The sequence below is a fragment of the Pogoniulus pusillus genome, chromosome 19 (assembly GCF_015220805.1).
Source record: "Pogoniulus pusillus isolate bPogPus1 chromosome 19, bPogPus1.pri, whole genome shotgun sequence".
In the NCBI taxonomy this organism is placed as follows: Eukaryota; Metazoa; Chordata; class Aves; order Piciformes; family Lybiidae; genus Pogoniulus; species Pogoniulus pusillus.
In genome coordinates this window covers 17,167,865-17,194,966 of record NC_087282.1, presented here as the reverse complement: position 1 = coordinate 17,194,966, position 27,102 = coordinate 17,167,865, and the positions used below count along the sequence as shown (strand labels likewise).

Below are 27,102 nucleotides of genomic sequence, written 5' to 3'. Positions count from 1 at the left end.
TCACAGCTGGAGTCACTCTGGCTTGTTTTTCACAACATCACCACCCAGTCAGCTCCTAATGAAGCTGCACTGCATTGTTGTCTGTCAGATTTCCTATTGTCAATTGGGCTGATTTTAATTGGTTTGCATTTTCAATTGTTTTTCAGCTCATCAGGAAAGGTAATTAAAATAAACCCGTGCCCTCTGTGCTCCTCTCCATTTGTTGTAGTGCCACTAGCTGAGCATGTTAATCTAAAGAACAGTGGAGGCAGGGCTTACTCCTGTGAAATGTTTGGAGGCTGGTTGTGAAGCATTACTTTATTCAAAACACATTAAATTGTCCTCAATGAGGAGGAAACGTGCCTTGCTCATCAAGCTGATGGACATTAGCAGTCTTCTGCTACAAGTCTGTTAAATCTGAACTAGATTTAGCTCTTGCCTGCCTCATTCCTATTCTGCAAGGAAAGCTATAGACAGGAAACTGCCCAAGAGTAGGAAGCATAAATTTGAGATACCCACATCCTGGACCAAAAGCCTTATATAAATCCTTCAGATTTCTAGGCTTTAGAGAAATACAGTTGGCATTACTGCCTTCTGTTGACCAAGCAGGAAAGTTTAACTGGTAGTCCAGGATATGAATGCTTAAGAGTCTGGAGGTGGTTTTGGTGGGGAAGAGGAAGAATGGAAAGTTAATATATTTCTCAACATTTCCAGTTTTGCAAAGCCTGTATGCTGAGCTAGAGGCTGTGAGGATTGACTCAGTCTCAAAATGAGGAAAACAGGAGGAATAGAAGAAAAAGGTAGATCACAGACTGGTAGGGGTTGGAAGGGTCCTCTGAAGAGGTGACCTGCAAGCAGTTAACCAATTGTTTTTAGGCTGTGTTTGCTGTCTTTTAGGAAAACGTGAAACTGAATTTGGAAGTTTCACTAGTGACTCACAAAGGAGTTTTTAATTATATTCATATTTCACATTCCTCATGTGACTGTCCCTATTGGAAGCCACTAGAACTGTCTGGTCCCCTCTATCATAGTCCCTTTGCTGCTGTGGCAAGTGAACTCCTGCCTTGCTTGCACTCGTAATAAGCGCATGTTGGTGCTTCCCAGCTGCCAGATAGCACAGCAAAACAGTGCTGAGGGTTTGTGTGGAGAGGCTTCTTTTGCATCTGTTGGCCACGGTGGAATGGTTCTTCCCCTGGCTCAGTGGCAGAGCAGCACAGAGGTGGATAAGCCCACCAGTGAGGTGCTGGGACAAGCATGCACCGTTTCTCACTGACCACCAGGCTGCCAATCACATGGCAATCAACAGAATAAATGTCTGAGATATGTTGCCTCTTCCCAACCCCTTTGTGGTTTGGTCATTGTTCAATATGGGCCAATACGTCTCTCTCCAAGCTACCTTGAGGTTTCATTTGTTAGTCTTAGTTATAGGGTGCTAGCTGTAGCTTTAAGGCTAAGGAGCTCAGTCTTGTGCCACTGCTAAGATATGTGGATGAATTTCTCACCAGCAGAGGACATAAATTGATAAACATGAACAACTCGTGCTGAGAAATGTCCTTGGGACGCTGCTAGCCCAGGAAACCAAACTGTAAACAAGTGAGCACTCCACACACAGCTGCAGTGGGCAGAGTTAGATAGCCAAGGGGGCTGGAGGAGGTGGTGTGGAGGGCTGACCCTTTAGAATGTTATTCTATATTAACCTATGCACGCATTGCATGTAACCTTGCAATCATCACCTGTCACCAATCTCAAGTTGAGCACGCCTCTTGTAAGAATGCATATAAATCTCTGCATCATGGAAATAAAGCAGATTATGACCATCTAACCATATTGGTGAACAAAGAGTCATGTTACCCACGGAAATAAAGCGGATTATGACCATCTAACCATATTGGTGAACAAAGAGTCATGTTACCCAAGGCAAACATGACTCTTCGTTTTCCTTCTCTCGTCTCTCCCAGAGATCAAAAATAGCTGTCTATGAGAAAATGTGGTCATACATGAAGTCAGCCGAGCCCTCGGTGTTCACCAAAACAACCGCGGACGGGGTGGCAAGGGTGCGGAAGTCCAAGGGGAAGTTTGCCTTCCTACTGGAGTCCACGATGAACGAGTACATCGAGCAGCGCAAGCCCTGCGACACCATGAAAGTCGGCGGCAACCTGGATTCCAAGGGCTATGGTGTAGCAACCCCCAAAGGCTCAGCATTAAGGTGGGTGGAATAATATAACAATATCCATGTTGTTATAGTATTCCACCTACCCTGATGTATTGTGTTGTCATTTTCTTTCTTGTGGATTTTGAGGTAACTTTAAAGTTTAAAATCTTCAATATTCCATGGAGTTAAATAAGACGGTAAATTATGGTTTCGTTTATTTAATGCATCCATTCCTTTAGTGTTCTCTTCGTGTTGTCCTTTCTGATTGTTTGTTGCTGTTTTAATTTTACAGTTCAATGGCTTTTTCAATTTAAATGGTAAAAGCCGAGTTAACCTGCCATATGTGACGAATGTTAACTGCATGATGTGGTGTTCTTGTTACTTTTTTTCTCAAAGACGATTTCCCCATCCCGCACACTTCAGTTTTGAGCAGATGTTATCCTCCATGCCACCTTCCAATATTTAACCCTGTATTTGCTGTACAGACATTTTGATAGCTCCACGTTCTGTGAAATTTTAGCCAATTTGTCCTCTTGTGCTCCTTTTTTTATACGTGACGATTTCCTAAGCATTTGTGCATTTTTTTCTTACAAGTTATGTTTTATCGTTTCAAGAAATGCTGTTAACCTGGCAGTATTAAAACTGAATGAGCAAGGCCTCTTGGACAAATTGAAAAACAAATGGTGGTACGACAAAGGAGAGTGCGGCAGCGGGGGAGGTGACTCCAAGGTCAGCCTCAATGTCACCACAATCGGGTACCTTAGCAAAGAGTAATCGGCAAGGCTGTTATTTCACTTCTCGAGAAAAAAAAAACCCAAACAACCAAAACACAGATTAAAACCATTTGAATAATTGTGGTGGGGAAAAAAAAAAAGCCATTTGCTTGCCCAGTAGCTCTTTCAAAGAAACGGTTTTGTTTAGTATCACCAACAGGCTTGGTTGAGCTTGGAAGCCTTATTGAACTAACAGATAGAAAGTCCAGTATTGGTGGGACCTACACAGAGCAACTCAGTGCTTGTAACTGTACAAGGAACCAGTGATCACATCTGGCTGCCGTGCTAACCCCTGAGTACAAGGCTTCAGTGCTTCTCCACGTTTTAGCTGTGATGCAGAGTGTTTTTTGAGAGGCTTATTTTACCACTGTCAGCTGTGCTAACACAGACTTGAAGGTGAACATGCTCCCTTGTTCTTTGTTCTTTTGGAGAGAGGTCAAGCAAACGAGTACCAGTACATACTGCTTTGCTAGCATCAACTGGTGCTACCAGAGCACCTTGAAAGAACTCTAATCTCCAAAGAAGAGCTGCTTGGGTGGATCTGTAGCTCAGCAAAGGAAAGAGTGGCTGCTCATCTAACTGCAGAATGGGATCAAGAGATAAGTCTAGCAATTATCATAGCAGAGACATAATATTAAGCAGAGATGGTAGTCATGCGTTAACGGTAAAACAATAGCAGCAATGGTAGTATAGAAGAAGTTAGAGCTTCCGATAGGCAAAGCTGAAAAAAGAGGTATGTTGCTTGTAGTGAGGAAGTTGATTCATTAAACTGGAAACAAATCTTAAGGAAAACGTCACCTTTTGCATGCTATGGACCAGTCTACACACACCTGTGTGGGAGCCCTGCAGCTGCACTTGCTGTGCTTTGGATATAGGTCTGGATTAAAATCCTAGCCCCAGCGACAATGGTGACAGAGCTGTCACTGCCTTCTGGTTCCTCCAGTCTTTCAGGCAGCCTTTACGGTAGCTAGACTTCCAAAGCTGCTTTTGTGAGCTTTCGTATTGCAGAAGTTTAGCCAGTAGGGTTTCACACTGCCAACTGTACCCTCTAAAACTGCCAGTTTCTGCAGCCCTTAACCTAGTGAGGAGAAGCTGTAGCTAGAGTAGGCTGTGTACTATTGGTCACCTTGAATACAGGAATTACCAATAAAATTAATTTAAAAGACATTGTTAGACTGAGAAGTACTGAGATTAATTTTCATAGTGACACTTTCCTACAGCTAGTAAAACCAGTTCCTTAAGGAACAATAACTCGAAATAGAAATGCTTCAGCTTTGGTCCAAAATCAATAGCAACAGTATTTTCAGTAAACTGCAATTTCAGACAATTACTGCAAATTACTGCTGCATTCTATTAATAAGAGTTGCTTACAGTTGGCTATGTAGGAAGTTACTCAGCTACTCATTTCTGCTGCTAGCAAAAGCTGCTGTGTAGTAATAAAGGAAGGAAAAGCTCTTGGACTCAGCTTTGCTAGCTGGAGGTCTGCAGTGCTCAGCAGCAACCTGGAGTTGAGCACGAGCTTTTTAGCTCAGCTGCTCATCCTCCACATAACATTTTTATATAATGTTATACTTGCCACTATATTAAATGTTTAATATTCTCCTGGGACCCAGCACTGCATTGTCTAATGCTGCCTCCATGAAAAAAAAAAATGCTTTGTACAAACTAGCTTCAATGAACTCCGTTGCTTCAAGTTCATTGAATTAAACCCAGGCAAGTAATGCTCCCAGCCCTAAGGAAACTAAAAAGGACTTTTTAAATGGTTGCAATTAGGGCAGAGCCGTCTTTCTATTTTTCCTTGTGCTGAAAGACCTTTTAGAGAGAGCAGTACCATCTGTCAGCAAGCCCTTGGCCTTTGTCAGTAGACATTAAGACAGTGGAGTCAGGTGCCGTGATACTGTGGATAGGTATCCAGTGAAGAGGGAAGAGGAGCAAACACCATGATGTGTTTTGCTGTTTAAATCCATGAGTCACAAAGCACTGTCTTTCCACAGTTTCCCATAGCACGCTGTGATGAAGGGCCACTTGTTTGTTTCAGCCATAAGCAAAAACTCTCAGGGCAGGTGTCCTCAGGGAGGAGAATGTGGGTCGGAGAAGACCTACAGCAGGAGACTAAACTAAGGCAGGCAGGGAAATGGGTTAGTTGTTCCTAGGCACATTGTAAATCAAAGGGGGTTTTTTTTGCTACCAAATGGCTTTTCTTTTGCAGTAGCATTTTGTAGGCACTGCATGCCGCAGGCTGTGACCCACAGCAGTACAGCAGACTGGCTGATGCCTCCTTGTCATTACTGCTGAATTTAAGCTGTGCTCCAGCCCCATGGAAGCCCCACTGCCCTCTCGGGGAAGACAAGACCTTGAGGCGTTGTCCTCAGGGTGCTATGATCCCAGCAGTCTCATGACCTGTCTCTCCTCCTCTCCATCCTCCCACCAGAACCTGGGTTACGCTGGTCATTTCATTCCACCTCTCCAGTTAACTGTTTATATGAACGTGGCTTAATTTCTAGAGCATATCAGAGGAGTTACTTCAAAACTGTTCTTTTTTTTTTCCATTAAAGGAAGTGGTACTGGGGGAAACTAGGAAGGGCAGGGTGGAGGAGATGCCTCAGGTGGAGATACAGACCTTGCACTGCAGAACACAGGGTGGCATGGAGATCATTACTCACTTGGGGCAGTTCTCTCTACTGGCTAAGCTGAGGGACTGTCTCTCTTAGCTTTACCAGTAGAGACCCAGGCTTGGGAAACTACTGCCCCAAGTTTGTAATCAGCCTTTTCCTACTTAACTGCTGATAAGTTTTGTGTAGCTGTGAGTTGTTGCAAACTGACGATGCCAATTTCTTCGCTGAATTCCTCTATGTGGTCTGATATTCTAGCTTGTGCTGAAGGCCAGAGGTAAGTATGGAGCCTGTTGGCTTGTGCCAGTGCCCACTGTTGTACTGAAAAAGACCCAGCTACTCAGGAAATGCTGTCCCACGTCCACTCTCCCTGCAGTTAGCACGCAGTTCACCTGTGTCTGGAGATGAATGATTCTGAGCTGTGAGTTCACCTCTTCCAGTGCCTCTGCATCACCACTGGAAAATTAAACAGTGACTTCTTCAACTTTCTCAAGGATGTAGAGTCTTACCACAGGAAAAAAGAAAAGGCGTTCAACTGGCTCACTGCAAGGTTTTTAATCTGTTTGGTTACACAAACTGTAAGTCCTGGGGTCCACTGGTAATTTAAGACCAAAGAGACTGTTCTGGTTTAATGAGATGGTTTTAAATGCCTCAGTTGACATATGCCTCATTTTCAGTGCTACCGGTGTATGCCAGCGCTGGTGTGGAGTAGAGGATGCCAGTCTGCCCTCCAGTATCTTGGCTGCTGGTGCTGCCCTGGTGAAGGGAGTTTCCCTATTTCAGTAGTGGTCCTTATTTAAGAAGTGTGAAGGCAAGCATGCTCCATCCATACATAATTTGTCTGTGATGCATGTTGATACGTGTGGGCTGATTTGTCTGGTGCAGGCACTCTGGTACATACATCAAAATTTGTTCTCTTAGCTCTCCCGACTGAGTGTGAATTTAGTTTCATCAGTTGGCTTCATGGCAAAATTATACTGTCTCCGAAATCTCTTCTACATGTGAGCTGAGTTCTCAATCATGAGAGAATGCTAAATAGCAGTTATAAAAAACCTGTATTACAGGAAATATGTTACAGTGTATTACGAGCTTGGAAACTAATTATTTTGTTTATTATACAGTCCTATCATCTCAGAGCTGAGTGGTGGCTGAATAGGAGTTTAACAAGAAACAGACAAAGGGGGATGCAGACGAGGGTAGCAGACTGGGTGACTTAAGTGAGACTAATTATCCAGTTGCATAGGAGCCATTTTCTGCTGAGATAAATTTCTGTAGTTCTGATGATGATGATGATACATTTCTCATATTCTTATGCTTTCCTGGTAGCATTTCACAGCAACTGACACAGAAGGAGAAAATCTGAATGCAGCATCTCACCAACTCCATATGCCAAGATTCCTTGTTAATTATTTGACTTTAATATGTGCCTTTTTTTTTCTTAGGCTGTTATCTCTTTTGCAGTACACCTGTGAAATGACACGCAATGCAATACTACTTCATCTTCCAGCTGTTTCTTTCTAATCACAGGATTACTTCTCTGGCATGCTAGTTGAGCTCTGCCCTCAGAGCCACGCTCCATAAAGCATCACATTCCAAAGCCCTCCCGAGCTGTGAATGTGGCCATTAGCAGATGGGATCTGCTCCCCTCGCCCCCCTTTTCTCTGTGCTATTTTGCTTTGATGCATTTTCAGCACAGCCGTTAGCATTTGCAGCATAATTTTTTTAAGTGGCATATTTTTAGATGAAATCTGTTATGCATTATTTTAGATGGTACCTGACATCTAAAGAGCACCGCTGCCAAGCGTGTTGTACCTTAAAGAGAACATTTGGGGAAATGGCTATCTTCAAAAGATGGAGCACAGTTTATTTGAGCAATTTGTTGGAAATTATGTTCATCAGCACGAATTTACTTGCCACCCATTCTATAGGCCTAGGTTATGAGCTGGAAAGAGATAAAATGGCCGGTGAGAGCCAGCGATAGCAGCACAGAGCTAATTCATGATAAGAGCTGGGAAAGTAAGACTAAATTATTCTATTGAGCAAATTGGTGACAAAGCAAAATAATATTGTTAAAGAAAGATGGCAGAATATTTGTTTAATTGACAGCTATTACTTTATAGCATATTAGAAAATAATAGTGTGCGTGTTATGTGCCAATAAGGAAGTTTTAATGCTCTAGATGGTCATCAGAGCATCTCACTTAGAGCATTGCCAAGAAGGGCAGAGAGCTTGCTCTGGTGTGTGGAAGAGTCTGAGCTGTTGTGCATGTTGTTTGAGGATATTTTCTTGGGAATGTATCTAGGAGACTCAACAAGAACTTGGGATGAGCTCATTGTCCAGGCTGGGAAGGAACTGATGGAGTCAGAGCTGGCATCTAAGAACTGGGAATCGTTTTAGTTTGCCTCTTTGCTACCTTGACAAAGCTGGGTCTGGGTGTGGAAGGAAACATGCTTGTTCTATGTCAGTCATGGCAGAGCTGGGCCCCAAGCAGTGACACTCTGTCCCAGCTTCACGGCCACAAGAAATCTGGGAGGAAGACTTGTGACTCATGCACCAGTTTCGACAATACCTGTGGTACCATCGAAGCAGTTACTTTTCATAAACTTTTGGCATGAGTCATTTACCCTGCATTGTAAGCCTCAGTACAGGAAAAGTGGAGGCAGAGCTCCTTGGGACTGGAAAAGCAAAAAGGAAAGCCAGCAGCTTGAAGAGGGGATCCCAGCAACAGGAGCATGGCCCTTCCTTTGAACACCTCCCTGGGGGTCTGGGCTTGGCTGTTTCCTCTTTAGTAGTAACTGCTGTCACTTACATACAAAGGGACAAGTAAATGCCTTTCTTCTTCTTCAAAGTGATTCTAACGTTTCAGCACTGAGCTCACGTGAATGCATGCACTTGCACTGCTCTGGTGGATTTCTCTGTGCTCCCTGGCACTGTATTCATGGTTCAGATGTCTCTAGCTTTATACCAGCAACGTTCTTTGAATGTCTTACATAGCCTCTGGACTAAGCAGCAGCTACCTGCACCCTGCTGAAGAGCCCAAGAGCAGGAGCCACAGAGGAAGTCATCCCAGGAGGAAAATAAATTATAGAAGACAAGGGGGGAAATGGATGTGCCTAGAAGCAAGAGAAAGAGAAGGTGAGGGGATAGCCTGCATGCAAGGTAAGTTGAGTCTCTTGCTGATATCCACCCAGGTTAGCAAGGTTCGAGGCAACAACAGGAGAGATCCACTTTGCATTTTCAGTTATCATAGCCTTGAGAATGACATTATGCACCTGCCCGCTCTTACTGTTCCTCCCTGTAGCTCTTTCTCCCATCCCCTCACCACATCTGTAGCTCAAGTCCTGGGCACTGCTGTAAATGAACTGCAGTGACTTGTTATGGCTTGCACTCGCTAATTCAATAGGCACCTTTTATCACATTAGCACTCAGCACTTCTATTCAATTATGATCCTGTTAGTAGAGAGTTTAATTTGTTTGAGCTACATTTATGAAACATATAAATATACTTTCCTAGAGACAGTTGCTGCTGCCAAACACAGGCTGTAAACTACCCACAGAGTGAAAGGACTTGCAGTTCTCTGCTGGTAACATGCCTGGCTCCATGCAGGTGTATTCAGAGTGTGTGTAGGTGTTGCAATGGCATCGTGCACCTGTGTATGTCTCTGGGTTGCAGCAAATACAGCTGAAACACATGAATTTAAGATGCAAACCTAGTCTCATTGCAAGGAAAAACCCTACAGATCCCCCAGGGATACAGTGGTCACTCCAACCTACCTCTAAAAAAAAGGCAAGAAACCATACAGTGACCTAAAGGAGACTAGTTATGGAATAACAGTACTGAAAACTAGAACAAAGATCTGTTATGAAGACCTATCTCAGCTACTAACTACTCAGCGGCAACTGGAAAAAAACCCACATGTCTCGATGGATGATTTGCATAGCACTCAAATGATCACTGCAAATCTGTGTGCAGCAGCTTTGAAAAGCCTCTTGTTTGAAAGCATTTGCCATCAGAGCAGAAGTGACAGCCAGTGTGCCTGTGCAGGGGTCACTAATGCCCAGAGAACTGATGTGCTGCCCACAGGATGTCATGCCCTGGCACTATGGCTGGAGAAGCCACCTCCTGTCTCCATCTCCCGCAGTTACTGGCAATATAAAAACTACATTTTGTTGTTTTTTCACAGACAAGGTTTCCATCATCCTGTGACACCCTTCAGCACCAAAAGCCACAAAAAAAGCAAAACGTGCAGTGAGCTCCTCAAGAACAGTCCCAAACAGCCATTGGCAATGGCCCCAGACAAGTCCACAGTCAGTGCTGGTAGCTGGGAAGCAGCAGTCCCAGGGTGATGCTTACCAGCACCTAGGGCCTTGAGCAAAGGCAATTGCTCCTGGCTCTGCTATTGAGAAAAAACAACATCCTTCTGCTGGAGGATTTATCACTGTGCCCAGTGCTTCCAAGTGCTATCTCAGCCACCGACATGCAGTGTATTTTCTTAGGTGGTTAGGGGATATATGGGGCTTGAGGCACTGAGTTTTAATCTTTCTGTTTTGAGAGCTCTTTGTCTTTTCAATCTAGATGGCTTTCACTTTTATTCCTTCCTTTGCCCACCCATAAAGAATTTCAATCCCTCAAATGTTAAATCTCATAGACGTGCAACTGCTGGTAACACACAGGGCAGGGAAAAAAAGTGGTGCAGGTCTGAAACGGTAGCAAAAGGCAACCAGATGTTCGTTTTTTAAAGAAGAAATGCCTGCTGCTTTTTCCTCAGATATTAAATGTTCATTGTGAATTACAGACAATCACTGTTTGAGGTAGAAGGCAATACATATGAATAGTAAGTGACCATATGCTCTTAAGCATGTATTTTCAGAGCTCTGTGAGTCCTGCCTGAAGTACCAAGTAGCTGTGGTCTTATTTAAACAAATGTAGTGGTTTGATGCTGAGCCCATCTCCGTACTGATTCTTCTGCATCCCTCGTGCAGCGTTGCATAGCCAAACGTGAAGTTTTGGCACTGAGTCATTGCTAGGTTGGTAAATTATGACAGGCAGATAGAAATGATCTCAGAAAGAGCAGAGGATTTGGACAATGCATTCAGCCGCAGGTTTGGTAGCTGGTCAGAAGTTATTTTAGTAACAAGATCTGACAAAAAGTCCACTCAATAGTTACAGATCAGGCTGGGATTTATAGAGCTTGGGGGAATAAAGTGCTTTATTTCATTTAGATGGGTCTTTAACCTCAAGCAATGCCCTCTAGAGAATAATGCTGCATTTGGTGTCTCTTCCTGGGTTGTTTCTATCTTTGTATTTTAATGATACTAAGATGGTTGTTAGTGAGATTTTTACGGTGTCCTGTCAGATTAAGCAGAGTGCCCAGGCTTGATTTCTGCATTGTCAGTGCTCTGTGCTGCTGCACATCTCTGCGGGCCATCTCGGGGACATGGCAGTGGGCCACTTGTCTTCTGGCCTGCTCATCTACAGCAAGCAAGACTACAGGCCCTGTTAGCATCAACTCCCCCTCCACCCATCAGAGCTGAGTGGGGAGCGCTGGCAATTCAGCATGGTACCTGGTTTGGGGGCTTGCTCTGTAGTGCCTCATGCATGGGGCTGAAATCTCAGCCTGAAGCAATGGTGCAGTCAGTCAGGGTCGTTCTTCCTGTCCTGTTCAGATACTTACTTCTCAGACCATGGTACAGGTGACAGGCACTTCACATGTGTCTGTGGCGCGTCTCCCACACTGCTTCTCCTGAAGTTAGTGGAGATTTGCCAGCAACACCAACAGGAACAATTAGTGTTGTGTTTTCAGTAGTTTCACCCCAGAGGATTTTAGGAACCATTTTGAATTTAGAAAGTGCATTTGCCTTTCCTCTCACACTATGAAGTGGGTTTGAGAAATCAAAGCATTTCACATCTAAACTCTGATATCATGGCATTGCTGACATCAGCAATCCTGGGGTACTCCAACCAGTAAGGACTCCTTTGGTCATTAGAAACACGAGAAAAATAATTCCTGCTGCAGAAGTGAGAGTGCTCAGATGCCTAAATTGCAGGGCTTAGCTAAAAATGACAGGGATTAAAAACAGAACAAGTGAAAAAACACTAACCAAGACCTGGTGCCACCACGGACTTTTACCTTCTTCACATCACAGAGATCTGGATGGGAAAGTGAAGAGCCCTTTGCAGAGGTTGCAGCTCTTGGTCTGATGCAGTGCACTGGCTCTGAGGGTGAAGGCTGTCATGCTTCATTTGTCTTGTGATCTTCAGAGGGATGGGTTCACCAGAAACCTTCTGTGGCTTTTTGTTGCTCTAATCCTACAAATCAGCAATAAGCCTGGCCCAGCCAGATATTAGACCAGATTTACAGCTGTCCTGTGCCTGGATGGTGTGACACAGCCAGAGCCCAGGGATGTCTTTGGTGCTGTGATTTTGCTTCCCATGAAATACCCAAGTGACCAGTGACAGGTACATTAAAAACACAAACAGCTTTGCTGTAAATACCACTTCCTGCTTCTGCATTTCCAGCAGGCTTCTCCAACGAGAATTATTTGGCATCCGATGTTAAACTGATGGGGGAAATATGAAAAAGGCACATTCGTGACCATACAGGATTTCACTTTGTGGCAGATGCAGTACTGAGCACATCAGGAACTCTTGTCTCTGACCTTCTAGCCAGAACTGTTAGCAATGGACAGACCTCCTGCTGCCGATGTTTACCGTACGTTTGGAGCCAGTATCCATCTGCCTTGTGAGGAGAATTCTTGTTGCTACTGGTCTTAAATTTCTTATCTTCATCACTCAGCAAACTGTCCCTGGGTGAGATGGCACACATCCCTCCCTGGTGCCACTGGGGATGCAGATATCCTGCCCACATAGCACTGCAGAATTCACCCAGTCCTCCAGCCTGGGGGCTGCTTATGAAAGCAATGGAGCTGCAGTAGCTGGAGATCATGTCCAGTGGTTGGCATCCTGGCAGGCCAGACAAACGGGCACCCCTCCCTGGACTGGAATGCTGATCAGCTTTTCTGCAATTGTTCTTTGCTATCTTGAGCCTCAGCCCTGGGCACAAGTGAAGAAAGGATGTTTTCAAGACCAGAGAGGAGCTTGCACTGCTAGTGTTTCACAGAAAGGAAAATCATCCTTTGGAGTGATCTCCCCAGGGAAGTGGTGGAGTTCCCAACATTGGACACATTTCAGATTCAGCTGAAAAAAAATACTGGGCTATTCTGTCTGCTCCCTTCTTTTGCCAATGACCCTTGAGGTCCCTTCCAACCTGGTATGCTATGATCCTGTGTTATTCTGGTCTTTCTTCAAGTTCCTAAGTGATTTATTCACCCTCTACCACCAAAAAAAGCTGCATTTGGACCCTCAAGATGCTGCAATCAACAGTATTTAGTGTACACTAAATATGCTATGGAATGTCAGAAACTGAATGGTGATAGCTGAAGGACCACCTTTAGTTTTTCAAACCCAGGTGGAGAAAGCTTCCTTTCAGCCCTCAGACAGCCCCACTTCCTGGGAGATTCAGTGCAACCTATGCACTGACCAGCCAGTCCCACACAACACCAGGGAAGCCCTAATGAGTGTTGTGAAGACCCTTTACTTGTTACAGTTTTCCTTTGCAACAAAAGGCACAAATCAAATGAAATTCAACAAGGACAAGGGTAGAGTCTTGCACCTGGGAAGAACAACCCTAGGTATCAGTATAGGTTGGAGACGGATCTGTTTGAAGGCAGTGAAGGGGAAAAGGATTTGAGAGTCGTAGTTGATGGGAGGTTGGCCATGAGCCATCTGTGTGCTCTGGCGGCCAGGAGGGCCGGTGCCATTCTGGGGTGTATTAGAAGGAGTATGGCTAGTAGGTCGAGAGAGGTTCTCCTGCCCCTCTGTTCTGCCTTGGTGAGGGCAGATCTGGAGTACTGTGTTCAGTTCTGGGCCGTCCAGTTCAAGAGGGACATAGAACTGCTTGACAGTGTCCAGCACAGAGCCACAAAGATGATTAAGAGAATGGAACATCTCTCTTACAAGGAGAGACTGAGGGAGCTGGGGCTCTGCTGCTTGGAGGAGACTGAGAGGTGACCTCATCAATGTTTGTAAATATGCAAAGAGTGAGTGCCAGGAGGCTGGAGCCAGGCTTTGTTGGGTGATGCCCAATGACAGGACAAGGGGCAATGGGTGGAAGCTGAGGCACAGGAAGTTTCATTTAAACATGAGAATTTTTTTTCCCTGTGAGGGTGACAGAACACTGGAACAGGCTGCCCAAGGGGGTTGTGGAGTCTCCCTCTCTGGAGACATTCAAAACCCTCCTGGCTGAGTTCCTGTGTGATCTGGTATAGGAGATCCTGCTCTGGCAGAGGGGCTGGACCAGATGATCTTTTGAAGTCCCTTTCAGCCCCTGACATTCTATGACTCTATGCTTTCTGAAAGATCGCTTCTAAAAAGTCTAAATTAATTCTGTGCAAAGGCTGATCTGTTTTGAGGGAACCCTGTGCTCTCTGCCATGTTCATTCAGCCTCCTTGGCAATGACTGGGTTTGGTATAACATTTCTATTACATCCATTAGAGCACAGCATGGGACGTCAATTAGCCAAAGCTGTTACAATCACCACTTAAATCTTTATCGATTGCAAGTAGCAAATATAACTATGATGTCACCAAGACTCATGCCACTTGAGCATTGGTTACAGGAAGCAGATGGAAGTCTACAGGTTATTGGGTGAGACTTTTGAGTCCTTAAATGACCTTTTCTACTCCCAAGTCTCACCTACAATGATCACTGACTCTTCTCTGTGACTTGTGAGGACAAATCCAAACCCCGACTACAAAGCCTACTAGCATAAGTACATCCTGTCACTCATTCCTGGAAAATGGCCCTTTGCTGGCAAGATCAGAATGTTCTTTGCATAAATTAAGAGCAGTTTTCCAAGGATCTGCTCAGAATCTTCCCCACAGTCTGAGTTTGTTCAGGGAAGGGTCTTGTTTACAGCACCAGTTCATAGACATGATGGCCAGTAACCAGAATCAGGGTGCAGAGTATGGCATGGCCAGCTCTTGCAGCTGTATGCAGGACTTCAGCCTGCTGAGCTTATTTCTTAAGCTGGAGGAAGCTAGAGTGATGGCACAAGGTGAAATACCTGGTTTAAGGTTATCTTAATTTATACATGTGCAGGTGAAAACATGCAAATGAACCTAAAAAGTCATTAATCAAATTTAAAACCTGTTGAGATTTATCATTTGAGAGAGACAGAAGTTACACCTTCTCACAGTTGGAACAATTTGTTGATGATTAATTTACTTCTACTTCAAACTTGTTCTAGCCAGAAAGACGTATTATAGTACCACTAGTTTTCTTACTGGAGATAAAAATTACTGCAACTAACCTGAAACTGGTGCTGTGGTGAGAGGAGGCAGGACAAGAAGTCAGTCAGACAAGGTTGTGGTGTCTCAGGGACAGAGAAGATAAGAGAGAGATAATGAAACAGAAATGTAATAGATGCACTATGAAGAGAGTATAGCAGCTGGCTCTTCTAAGGGATGATCTCACTTATTAGCATGGGGAACATACTCACTCTGGAAGCAATGCTGTATTTTATGCCTGATGACCTTCATAACAAAGTGCTGTAGCAATCTGTGAGCTTGGAGGGAGCGGTGGGCAGGACTTTTGAACCGAACACAAAGCTTTGGGAATCCAGTTCCGAGGTGAGAGTTCAATGAGTGAACACACACCATTTTTCAAAAATCAGTTCATTCTGTCAGTATCATCCTCTCACCTGGGGTACCAGCACAAAGGGTTTCAGCAGGGCTTTTGGGATTGCTGTGCTGAGCCAAGAGGGAATGAAAGACAGAAGGAAGGAGGCCACAGCAACAAAAGGAAAAGGAGGTTCCCTTTGAGATGGTGCCAAAGGCTTGGGAAGAGTCTGGCACAGCTTGTTTTCTAGCAGTAACTGGCTGAACAGGGGAAGGTAATGCTGCCAGCACCCAAGCAATGTCTCTAACAGGGAAGCAGAGAAACCAAACTGCTGAAACACCAATAAAACCCACCTCTGTCTCAGGTGTACAATCATGTTTGCAACAGACTGATGAAGTGAAGCCTATGAGAATAGATGGGCAGCGATCTTAATATCATGCTTCTCTTAAATAAATCAGCTATAGCAAATGGCTTAATTTTCCACTGGGGGCAATACCATGCAGTATGAGGCCCCTGGTACTGTTTCTCTAGACCCAAATCTTGTAGTCAGTTGTAGATGTCAGCAAAAAAAACCCAAAACATTTGCTAGCACAGTTTGGTAAAGCTGCCCAATAGATCCAACCTCATGTGGTTAAGCCTGGATCAGCTAAACCTACTACATCTGGGTGAAAAAAAGCACAGGCAAATTAACAAAAAAAAAATCTTGTTATGGTGAGGAAGAAAACCACTGCAAGTTTCTGTCTGGGAATACTGTTCTGTGACATCAGGGATGCTGACATCTCCATTCTAACTGCCTCAGCTTCTTTTCTTGGGAGTACAGAGCACAAGAGAGCACAAGCTCTCAAACCTCTCAGCATTTTACTTTGATAAAAGCAACCAAACTACTAGAGAGCTGGACCGAAAACCACACGGGGAGAGATGAAAAAGAATCCTGTTATAAATTAAAGGCAGAAGAAAAACAACTGCAGCCACCCGGGAAAGGGCTGAGGACCTCATAGGATATCCTGTACAAATCTACAGCAACCTAATTAAAAACGCAGCTGGAAAGCACAACATTATCCTAGAAAAGAGATGAGGAAGTGAAGATCTTTTCAAAGACCTTGAAACTGAGCAAATGATCTTCTGAGCTCGTTTTGGATGACACAGCTGGCTGAGGAAGCAGGTGGGCAGCTGTGACACAGTCTTCTCTGCACTTTCCTCTCTAACAGCAATCAAAACACTTTGAAGCTTGGTAGCCTTCAACCTACCAGTGTGGGCAGGCTGCCCAAGGGCCTTATTTGGGATGAGCTCAGCTCAAAGCCAAAGCATGGCACAGAGGGTTTGCATACAATGGGCACTGCTGAGCGTTCTGAGAAAAATACCATGATCCAGGTATGATCCTTCTGTACTTCCATCAGGAGCTTGGCCAAAGTCATACCTGGCTCTAACTATTAAGCTGATCAAGGCTAGCTGGAGATGATCAACTTGAAATGTATCAGCAGCCAGGCTCACTTCTCAATATATTCATGGGAATTAGGGCACTGAGGAGTTCATCCCACACAGCTCCCTCTCCATCCCCATGGGTGAAGCCCTGGACTGGAGGTTGCAGAAGCAATGGTGTTCCTCCCACAGCAAAGTTGCTCAAACCCTGCTGCTGCACAAGGCAGCTCACTCAGGCAAATCCCCAGGACACCTGCTTGCTGGAAGGACAGTCCAGCCTCTGCTTCAGGTAAAGAAGACATGTCAAGACTCCTTCATGGACAAGAGGAAATGGCCTCAAATTGTGCAAGAGAAGGTTTAAGTTGGATATTAGGAAAAGCTTCACCAAAACTGCCACTGGAATGGGCTGCCGAGGGAGATGGTGAAATCCCCATCCCTAGAGGTATGTAGAAGCCATGTATATGTGGTACTGAGGGCCATGGTTCAATGGTGACCTGGCAGTGCTGGGTTAATGGCTGCACTCGGCAATCTTAAAGGTCTCTTCCAACCAAAATGGTTCTTTGATTCTGTAATTCTATGTCAGGCTTTCCTCCCCTGGTCTCTCCTCCCAAAGCCTGCCCATCTCATACTAGCCTCCAGCAGACAGCCCCATGCCAGACAGGATGACTGACAGCCCCCCACACTCCCCAGCACCCGAGCAGCCCCAGCGTGGTGACAGCTCTGGGACAGATGGACAGAGCAAATCACCACTTTCTCACCCAGGCTGTGGCACTGCAATGCCTCACCTGACAAATAAGGCCATGACAAACTATAGTGAAAACCCCAGTTCAGGCAAATTCCCATCTGTTTAGTTAAGATAATTTTAGTTTACTACATTTTTTTCTCCTTTTGGCAGTTGCGTGTGCGCAATTAACTGCAATCTTGGCTTGGGAAAAAAAATAAAGCACCCTAATTAGCATGTTAAGCCTTCCCATTTCCCAATACTGTATAATGTTGTGAAAGCTAATCTATAATGTATTGGATGTTATGCAAATTCTCTGTACTCCATATGGGGTTTATAAAGGCATGCAAATTAAAAATAGTGTTTGGTAAAGGGCTGGGGGGAGGGGAAAATCTGCACAATAAAATATGTGGGTAGGAGAAAAGGTGTTTATAACCTTCTCCCTATTGTGCCTGTATCCTCAGCTGCACAGTGCTTTTCAAAGCAGAGAGATGTATTGCATAAAATCTCTTCCAACTGGATGGCTTTTAAATGAAATTTAAAATGGGAGCAGTGTTCTCTAAGCAGTAACACTGCTGGGCCTTGTAACAGGAGGGTAAAGGCACTCAGCTTCCCCTGCCTCGCAATACAATTGCACGTGGCATCTTGTAACGTATCTGCCCAGGTGACAGTAGTGACCTTGGCTCAGTGCAGCTGCCCAGGAGGGTCCATGGACAGGTCTGTGGCCAGGACCTGGCCAGCCTCCATCAGCATAAATCAACAGGGCAGGCTCCCTACCTGTGACGCCTAGAGTGTTTGCATGCTGTGATCCAATTGATATTTTATAGCCCTCTCTGTAGGTGGATGCCAGCATAGCTGCCACACAGCTCCTGGTGGAGAGGCTCCATGCTGGCTGCCAGTGCCAAGCCAGCAAACATGGCCTGTCTCGTGTGGCTTGTCACTGCTGCCCGTCAGCTGTGTCCAGCTGAGCGCGTACAGCCTTCGCTGATTGATACTTAATTAGATTACAGCTGCTGCTTAAAAATAACCATTTTACAAAAATAACATCTTGGCTGGTGTCAAACTGAGCTTGCTGCAGACCAGGAAGGGTGGTGTTGCCTCTGCCAGAGTGGGCAGTGCCAGCATTGCAGCCACTGGGACCAGTGGTTCTCCCTGCCTCAATGGCTTTTCTCTGCTTTTGTCCTGCTTGCTGAGTGCAGTAATGCCAACAAACTGGGTCACATTGGTGCAGCCTCTGGGATATTCAGCTCAAGAGCTCTTGAACATGCTCATTCTTTTCATGGTACCCCACGATCACCCTGGTCTCAGCTGCGCATAGTCTGTTCATTGCTCCATGGCACCTACTGCCCACTGTCCTCCTGAAGGGCACAGTAGAAAGGCAGCACTTTTCAACATCAGCCAGCAGCAGGTCTCATTGCCATCTAGGAGGCATCTTCTTTGCAAATGAGGGAACAGTGCTTTTCTTCTCCAGCTGCTTCCTCCAGCATCTACCTGCCCCAGCAGCAGGCCTCAACTACTCCTGCTGCTTTGGGGCTGTGGTCCTTCCCAGCCTGTGGACGTTTCCCTAAATTCTGACATGTAATTAAGATTTTAATTAAGGCTTTGATATACGCCATGCTGCTCTTTCTCCTGGGTCTCTTCTCCTCTGTGCAGAGTCAGGCACTTTGGGCCAGGGCAGGAAAAAAGGCAGGGAGCAGCAAGAGCAAGAAGTGAGTCTGCCAAAGGGTTGGACATGGGCTGGCCTCTTGCATCTCCTCTGCTGACAGCAGGTGTAGATAGACCCTCAGTAGGGCACGGTCAGTGGGGCTGCCTGCTGTTATCCTGTGCAAAGAGGTACATCATTGCTGAGGAAAAGGACCCGTCCGTTTCCTCCCCGCTACCTGCCCTGCACAGCCGTTGAATAAGGATGTTGGAGCAGGAGGAATTGAAGATGTCCCTCATGGAGGGAGCTTGTCTCATGTTAAAAAAAAAACAAGAGGATATCACACAAGGAAATGGAAATGACAACACCCAACTGAGGGCTCCTCAAGTGCTTCTTTCCCACAGGGAACGGATGAATGGGCTCAGGTCCTCCTAGCAGCAGCACGGACAGCAGCTCCCTTCATCCTGCCAGCGTTTCTCACTCTGGGCACTGTCAGCCCATGTATCCATGATCACTAATCTCTTTCATAAAGGTCTGCATTTGCTTCTTTTCTGCTGCAGTTTCCTGGACCGGCGGACTTGGGGATGCAGCAGCTCCAGGGGAGAGCAGCTGCCTGTGCGGTGCCACCGAGCACAGCCCCTGCAGCCACAACTGCTGGAGCTGGAAAAGCCACTGCTGGCAGGGAAGGAGCCGCGAGGGCTGGCAACACTTCCCTCCATGTCACTCAGCCTGGGGTTTTGCTTTGCAGATGTGCACACACACACACAGACATGCACACACACACACTCCCCCAGAGTGGGGATCTGTCATGGGTCTGGAGCCCCAACTGCTCATTAGTGGGACTTGCTGTCTGTTAGTGCAATATGAGGGGTCCTGCTGGATCAAACCCATCCGTAAAGCTACTGTGAGTGCCTGTGACTGTGCCAAACTGGGGAATTGGCCTTGCTTTGTTTCTTCTGTGTTCATTTAACAGTGGGTGCCGATTACTCGAAGCGATATGGGCAGGACCTGGTAATATAGAGTTGCTCTAGCGTTAACTTAAGGGGATGATCCAGTTGCCTGCAGTGTAAATACTTTGTGGCCAGGAACCCTGCTTTATCGCTTTGTATAGTTTTAAAGTAGTTTAAAGATTGAATAACATAAAATAACATAATATAATGTTATTTATGTTATTTCCCACGTGAAGAACTCCTGTAAACCTTGCAGTATTGAAACTCAGTGAACAAGGCATCTTAGACAAGCTGAAAAACAAATGGTGGTACGATAAGGGTGAATGTGGAGCCAAGGACTCCGGAAGTAAGGTCAGTCCCTGAAGGTCTTTTTGTACTGATTAGCAATCACATTTTGACCCACTGTTTGTTTATACAAAGAATGACTTTCAAAAGTTGGTATTTACATTTTGAAGGTTGAAAGAATAGGGAAAAAAAAACAATTTAGTCCCTGAACATGACAGCATTTTTCTTTTATGCAGTGGCAGACAGTAGTTGTAAGTATACATGAGTATTTTGCTAAAAAAGATATGGAGAGAGGAGCCCCCAAAGCCTCCCAAGCTGCTATCTTCATTTAAATGTGCAGGTTTCAGCACAGCCCATATGTATTATTCAGGCCAGCATCTTCTTTTTTGTTGTTGTTGTTGTTTGGGGTTTTGTTTTTAGTTTTATTGAAAAGAAAACCCTTTTTGTTTCAAAATTGGGACTTCTTAGACTCTCTACATGTCAGTTTGGGAAATGGTCACCTGCTTGCCAAGGGTGGCCAACTTCAGAGTAGAGCCATGCTGAGGAAAAAAAAACATCCTTCCTGCCCTATTTCCCAGTTCAGTTTGAAATTTGATTTTTATAAACAAAAGTCCAGAAATAACATTGATAATTCACTACATAAATATTATATATTCTTTCTTATTATGCTTTGAACCATTTTGCTGCTGTACTGCCCTGTCCCACACCAGCCATGCTGCAGGGGCTGGTAAGCCTCCAGCAGCTCCTCAGGTAGGTTCACTGCAGACCAGAGTGGAGATCCCACCTCTGTGGTGACAAGGTCGATCAACTCAAAGATAGCTGCACACTTAAGATATTTATTTACATCACTCAGTTAAAAGAAAATGCAGAGAAATTTGATTTTTTTTTTTTTATGCCTTCAAAGCCATCGATGGGAAAAATACTTTAGAAGGGCTGGGCTTTTTGGAGTGAAGGACATTTTCAAAGGTACCACGAGGAGGAGAAATCCAGCTCCAGCAAAAATCAGGCACAGTCGAGTGGCTAACTCCCCTGGTGCCTTTGGAAGTGCTCTCTATAATCATTCAAACAGAAAACCGTAATTTGGAAGCACCCTCTCAGTGTCAGAGGACAATTTCAAGTTCTAGCGAAGCCAGTAATAAAAATGTATTTATTTCAGCTGGACTGGAAGTTGCTTAGGGCATAAACCTGTAGCTGCTGTATGAGATAAATTTGGGATTGGGGGACATATGACTACATATCAGCTACAGAAGGAAACTGTAAATGAAACGAGGTGTAAATTAGTCATATCATCAGTTGTTTAAATGGCAGCCTGTTTGCTACAACTGCATCTTTCCCAGCTGCCTGTGAAATGCAGACACTTACAAGGTAGATCATGTTTTATTCTGTCTATGTGCAAGTTTTGCTGTCCCTGGAGACACTCTTAAACCAAGCTCTGTCAGCAAGCATCTTCCCTCAGCACAACCCCTTGCTATGGGTTGCTCAGCTATCTGCCCATTCAGCTGGGCTGGTGTGGCAAGGCATGGCATGGCACGGCGCGGTGTGGCAGCCCATCCAGGAATCATGTCCTGCCCCTGCCAGCAGTGATTCCTGCACACAGTCAGCCAGCCAGTCTATGCAGCAGCAAAAGGGTTGCAGCACTATTTAGTGTGCTTACAGAATCCTGATTGAAATAACCCAAGGCTTTTCCCCCACCTGACATGTACTGAAGGAAGGTGAACCCTGGCCAGCAGTTTTTGCGTTACAGTGACTGGGTTCTTTTCAGTAACTTCCTCAGCCACTGAAGATGCTAGTTTAGCTTAGGGCTCTGGTGCTTGACCTTTAGGCAACTGACCACCTTCCTAGGGTGTTTGTTGGGGTTTTTTTTAATCCCTTAACTGTTGAAATGCAGGTGGAGAAGCTTAGCAGCATCTCAGTAATTTTGTCTACATTCACCAACACCAGGTGTAGAGTGGTTTGGGCTTTTCTTGTTCTATTTTTGTAATGGCCTTCTGTAAAACCTGCTTTCCCTGTCAGAGCTTTCCCAAGGTGACTTCCCCATCAAAGATGCTCAGCCATAGACAGGTTTACTCTGGGACACTGAAGGCCTTGGGGAAGTCAGTGGCCACAAAAAGTGTCGTTGCCTTGGAGTCAGCCAGGGTTTCACCCACCAAAGGGTGAGAGACAGATCAGCTACTGCCCTGGGCTGCCAAGGCCGGGGGGGACAGCAGTGCTCCGAGAGCGGGACACTAAATGCCACGAGTGCAGTTATCCCAGCTAGGGCTAAAAGTGCAAAGTAGCTTGTTGTGTCTGTCTGCTCCTCACAGCCAAACTAACGGCGTGGCTCATTTCTCTTAGGACAAGACCAGTGCTCTGAGCCTGAGCAATGTTGCTGGGGTTTTCTATATCCTTGTCGGAGGCCTTGGGCTGGCCATGATGGTGGCACTGATCGAGTTCTGCTACAAGTCTCGGGCTGAGTCCAAGCGAATGAAACTCACCAAGAACACACAGAACTTCAAACCTGCCCCTGCCACCAACACCCAGAATTATGCCACCTACAGAGAAGGCTACAACGTGTACGGCACAGAAAGTGTGAAAATCTAGGGGTACGGCTGCGGGCCACGAGCTGAAACCCTGTGGGTTTTCTGTCTTTCTCGGGTTTTTTTCCAAGCTGTGTGTGATATTCTGGTGTGAAGTGCTGCAAAAGGGCTTCTGAAGCATCGTCTGGTGTCAGTCTCAGAGTGGAAATGATGTGTATCTCTTCCCTGAACAGCAGTAAGCTCGGTGCCACCCCATGTTAAAATTGGTGATGACTGGTTTGATGCTGAAGTAACTCCTGTCTCCAGCATTGTGCTGGTTCAGCACAGATGCAAATACTTCATGAATTGGTTTTAAATTACTGCAATCAAAATTCAATCTCCCATGCTAGTGACCTCTTCCCATTTTTTTTTAAGCTATAATCAGGTCAGGTAAGTGCTTTGAGGAAGTTTCCAAGAACTCTACAATCTAGAACAAAAGCATCTGCACCAGCAAAAAATATTTCCAAAGCATAAAGAGTAGAGTTGAATTGCTGAAAAATGACCCTGGAAAAGCCTGGTTAGCCTATAGCCCACAGACTATGCCTCTCCCCAGGCTGTTTCCCTGCCTCTCATTGCCTGCAGTGATGAAATCTTTCTGGTTTTATTGCAGATCATCAACCTGACAGCATGCAAGAGGAGAAGCAGCAGAGAATGTGGCTACTTCATGGATTCAGACCACCTGAGCCAGTCATACTCTCTCTGAGGTGTCAGGCATGACACGTATTGATGATGGTGCAATGTACTTTTAATAGGAGAAACTGATATTTTTTCCTTCAGTGCCTTATGGAAGACTCTGAGACTCACAACAATGCAAACCATCACTGAAATATTCTTGCTTTGCTTGAAAGAAGAAAAAGGAAAAAAAAAACTAAAATAAGTAAGGAAAGAAAATAAAAGAAAAAAGAAGAAAAGGAAAAGAGGAGGGGGAGGAAAAAGAAAAGGAAAAAATAAAAGAAAAATAAAAGAAAGAAGAAAAAGAAGGGGAAAGAAAGATAAAAAAGGGGGAAAAGAAGGAAAAAAGGAAGGAAAAGGGAGAGGAAAATACAAGAAAACAGAAAAATAGGGAAAAGAAAAAGAGGGAAAAAAAGATTTTTTTTTTCTTTAAGTGAAAAAGGTAAAAAGAAAAGGACTGGTAACAAGATATTAGTACGTGAAACAAATTCTTGTAAAAAAATCAGTGCAACAAAAGCCATTCTTTGATACCACTGCACACTCAATGAACTTGTGTCCTGAAAGCAAACCGCACTCGGTTTCATCAGCCACCCCGATCGTATCAAATTATGAAACTCCTCCTGACACAAAGCCTCCAAAACCTGCTGCGTGCGAATACGGACTGGCCTGTCACTGCTTGTATGAGCTGATGTCAAGATGTTTCAGTATTTACTTACCAGTGGTGTGATGTTTTTTTTCTTTCCTGAGCCACTTCAAACTCTCCAGCGAATCTGGGCAATTCTGTACAGCAGTAAGAGGTGGGACACCTGAAGAAAAGAATCGTGCATTAAACCTATTAAGGTCAATGAGTGTGAATCTGTAAATGCAAAAGAAGGTAATTTGTAGTACTGCATGTCTTGCTTCCAGATCAGTAAATTAATTTCTTGACAAGGTAGCTAAAGTACAGGCAGAAATAGTGCATTCCTTTTTTTCCCCTCTATCAGGCATACCTACAGGTGCTTTACCAGAATGGCATTGGGTGGCTTGAAAAATAAAAAAGGCAAACAAAAGTAAACAAAAGAGAAGCTGTTTAGGTTCAGACCATAGATCTCTTTTCTTGCTGTGCATTTGCATTTAATTCACTGTTTAATATCAAGCAATGAAGCAAGAGAAGTGCAGGTTAGTTTTCCCCGAGCCTGCTTCTGCCTCAGCCCAGTTCTCTCATGACTAGCACTGTGCTCAGCTAACGCTTCTCCGTTAATGGTCCTTTTAAAACCAGTAAGGAAAGAGGATAGTAACTCCAATTAGAGCTGCAGTTCCAGAGTAATATGTAAGCGATCTAACATGACTCCTGCTAGTACTGTTATATTATATCAGCTCCTGCCAACTCTTGTTTCGTGGTTGCTGGTGAGAGGCTGCTCCTGCCCTTGCCCTCTGTGGGAAAGAGGACGCCGCACTCCAGTTGACACCTCTACAGGTAGGGCTCACTACTACTCGCATCCAACATCTTAGACAGCAGCAGCCTTCCAGCCTCGAGCCTCCGCCTGAAAACTACTTAACTTCATCTTTAAAACACAACAGCAACAAAAAAAAAATTAAAAAAGCAAAAGACAAAAAAAACCCCAAACAAACCCAAAACCCCAACCCTTTAAGCATATTGTCAATCACAAGGGAAATGTTCAATGAAATATCTGCGTTACTAATTACCTCTAATCGACAATATGTATTTTCTGTAGTTTACTATAGAGTTTTATTTCATCAGTAACATGCGACGAAAAAGAAACTCATTTAAACCAGTCCGACCCTTAGGAGTTTAGTTTGCTGATGATAGATTTGAACTTTTAATAGGATTTAAAAAAAAAAGAAAAAAGAAAAAAGAAAAAAGAAAGAAAAAAAAAGCAAAAGTAGAAACTAAAGAGAAAATAAGACAAAAAAAAAGAAAAACACTGTTTGGGGAAAAGTCTTGTTAAAAAATAAGCATTTCCAACAAAATGTAATATACAATAATTTTAAAAGCTCATAGGAGAATAATTTATTGTTCGAGTTTTTAACAAGATATTGACCAAAAAAAAAAAAAAAAGAAAAAAAAGAAGAAGAAGAAAAAAAAAAGATGCTTTGGTTTCATTTTCTTTTCATGAAACTGTGATTTATTTGTTTTTCCTTCTTTCCAACTTCTGAAGGCGCTCCCGTCCCCAGCAAGGGCGAGCTAAAGCTGTGCGGTTATGAGTTGTATTTAAAGCAAACATTTTTTTTCTTAAAAGCTGTATAAAAGATGTATGTTTAACAGAATCACTTTTTAAGAGTGGAGGCTTCACACTGGTGAAGGGAGTTTGGTAAATGGTTCAAATTTCTTTTTAAACTTGCATGTAAAGCTAAAACAAGAAATGTGTTGAGTGCTTACCAATTCCGGCTACCAACTTCGAGCTATCGGAAGTTTGGCAGTAGTCTCACCACGATTTGTTTCAGTACTATTTTTTTCAGTTGTTATGCTTTGGGGATTTTGGGGGGGTTGTCTTTCCTGTTTCTTTTCTTTCTTTCTTTTAATCTCTTCTTTTTCTTTTCTTTTCTTCTTTTTTTTTTTTTTTTTTTTTTTGTTTATAATTTAAGTTCCTATTTTTGGTCGTTGAAACTGCACTTCAGTGAGCAGAAAACTTGCCAAGCAAACTAATGGCTGTAAAAGCATAAACTGCATGTGTGGACATCGATTACTGAGCCTCATTTTAATGAGGTGTTGTACAAAGAGTTTTAATACCTTTTGTAAATAAAACTGTAAAGAAAAAAAAAAATACATCCCACTGATCTTTTCACCAGAGGAGTGAGAGTCCCTACCCCTGGATACCCCTTTGGCCAAGCTTGTCTCCTTCTATTTAGGATGCCCACAGGTATTTAATCATAGTGTCTTGGTTCTAATTTAAATTCCCAGAGCCTCAACTATATTTGATAGGAACAAGTAACAATTTTTAGAGTGCCCTTCCCTCTTCCCCCTTCTTTCCCAAAAGAAAGGAATTAGATGTAGAGAGAGGAAGATAAGCACACCAAATAAATAATCTTACTCTGATTTGGAAGTTAAAAAAGAAGAAAAAAGTTTAACAATAAATTAAAAAGGTATCTGAGGTAGGGAAGTTACAAAGGTATGGGAAGGGAAAACAAATACAAAATGTGTAAATACAACCAGGTTTTTGATGGTAAGGGGTTTGTCCACCTCGTGGGTGATGGCCACGTGGTAGGAACAGGATGGTGATGCTGGTAAGCAGGGAGACAGGGAGCGCAGAGAGAAAAAGAACAGGAACCCCCCCTGCTTTTATGGATCTTTAGACAGGAAGGGGGATTGGGCTAACCATCACCTGGTAGTGTTCAGACCTACCTCTGGGGAGGGGTCAGGACCACCTAGGGTCAGGCTCAAGGTTACCCCCCCTGGAGGATTAACCCTGTACACACAGACTCACAGAATCTGAGGTTGGAAAGGACTTCAACCTGGTCCCACCTTTCTTGGCAAAAACACAGCCTAGACAAGATTGCCCAGTACCTTGTCCAGTCACATCTTAAAGGTGTCCAATGTTGAGGACTGCACTGCTTCCCTGGGGACATTACTCTGACGGCTGATCTCCAGTGGAAAAAAATTGTCCTCTTATGTCCAACCAGATTCTCCCCAGGAGTAATTTGTACCCATTACCTCTCCTCTT

General features: G+C 44.3%; 1 protein-coding gene across 4 annotated transcripts in view; it reads left to right on the top strand.

Annotated features, from left to right (window-relative positions):
- GRIA3 (glutamate ionotropic receptor AMPA type subunit 3) overlaps nucleotides 1–26,205 on the top strand; it is a 164,960-nt gene extending 138,755 nt beyond the window's left edge. Inside the window, exons 13-16 of one of the 4 annotated variants that reach the window (XM_064159493.1) lie at nucleotides 1,938–2,185; nucleotides 20,165–20,279; nucleotides 22,548–22,765; nucleotides 23,379–26,205. In XM_064159493.1, coding sequence (XP_064015563.1) covers nucleotides 1,938–2,185; nucleotides 20,165–20,279; nucleotides 22,548–22,765; nucleotides 23,379–23,391 — 594 coding nt within the window. In that variant the 3' untranslated portion in view covers nucleotides 23,392–26,205. Of the gene's footprint in view, nucleotides 1–1,937; nucleotides 2,186–2,745; nucleotides 2,861–20,164; nucleotides 20,280–22,547; nucleotides 22,796–23,378 lie in introns of those variants that run through there. The other 3 variants (XM_064159491.1, XM_064159492.1, XM_064159494.1) reach the window with 3 other exon arrangements.
- The last annotated feature ends 897 nt before the right edge of the window (nucleotides 26,206–27,102 follow it).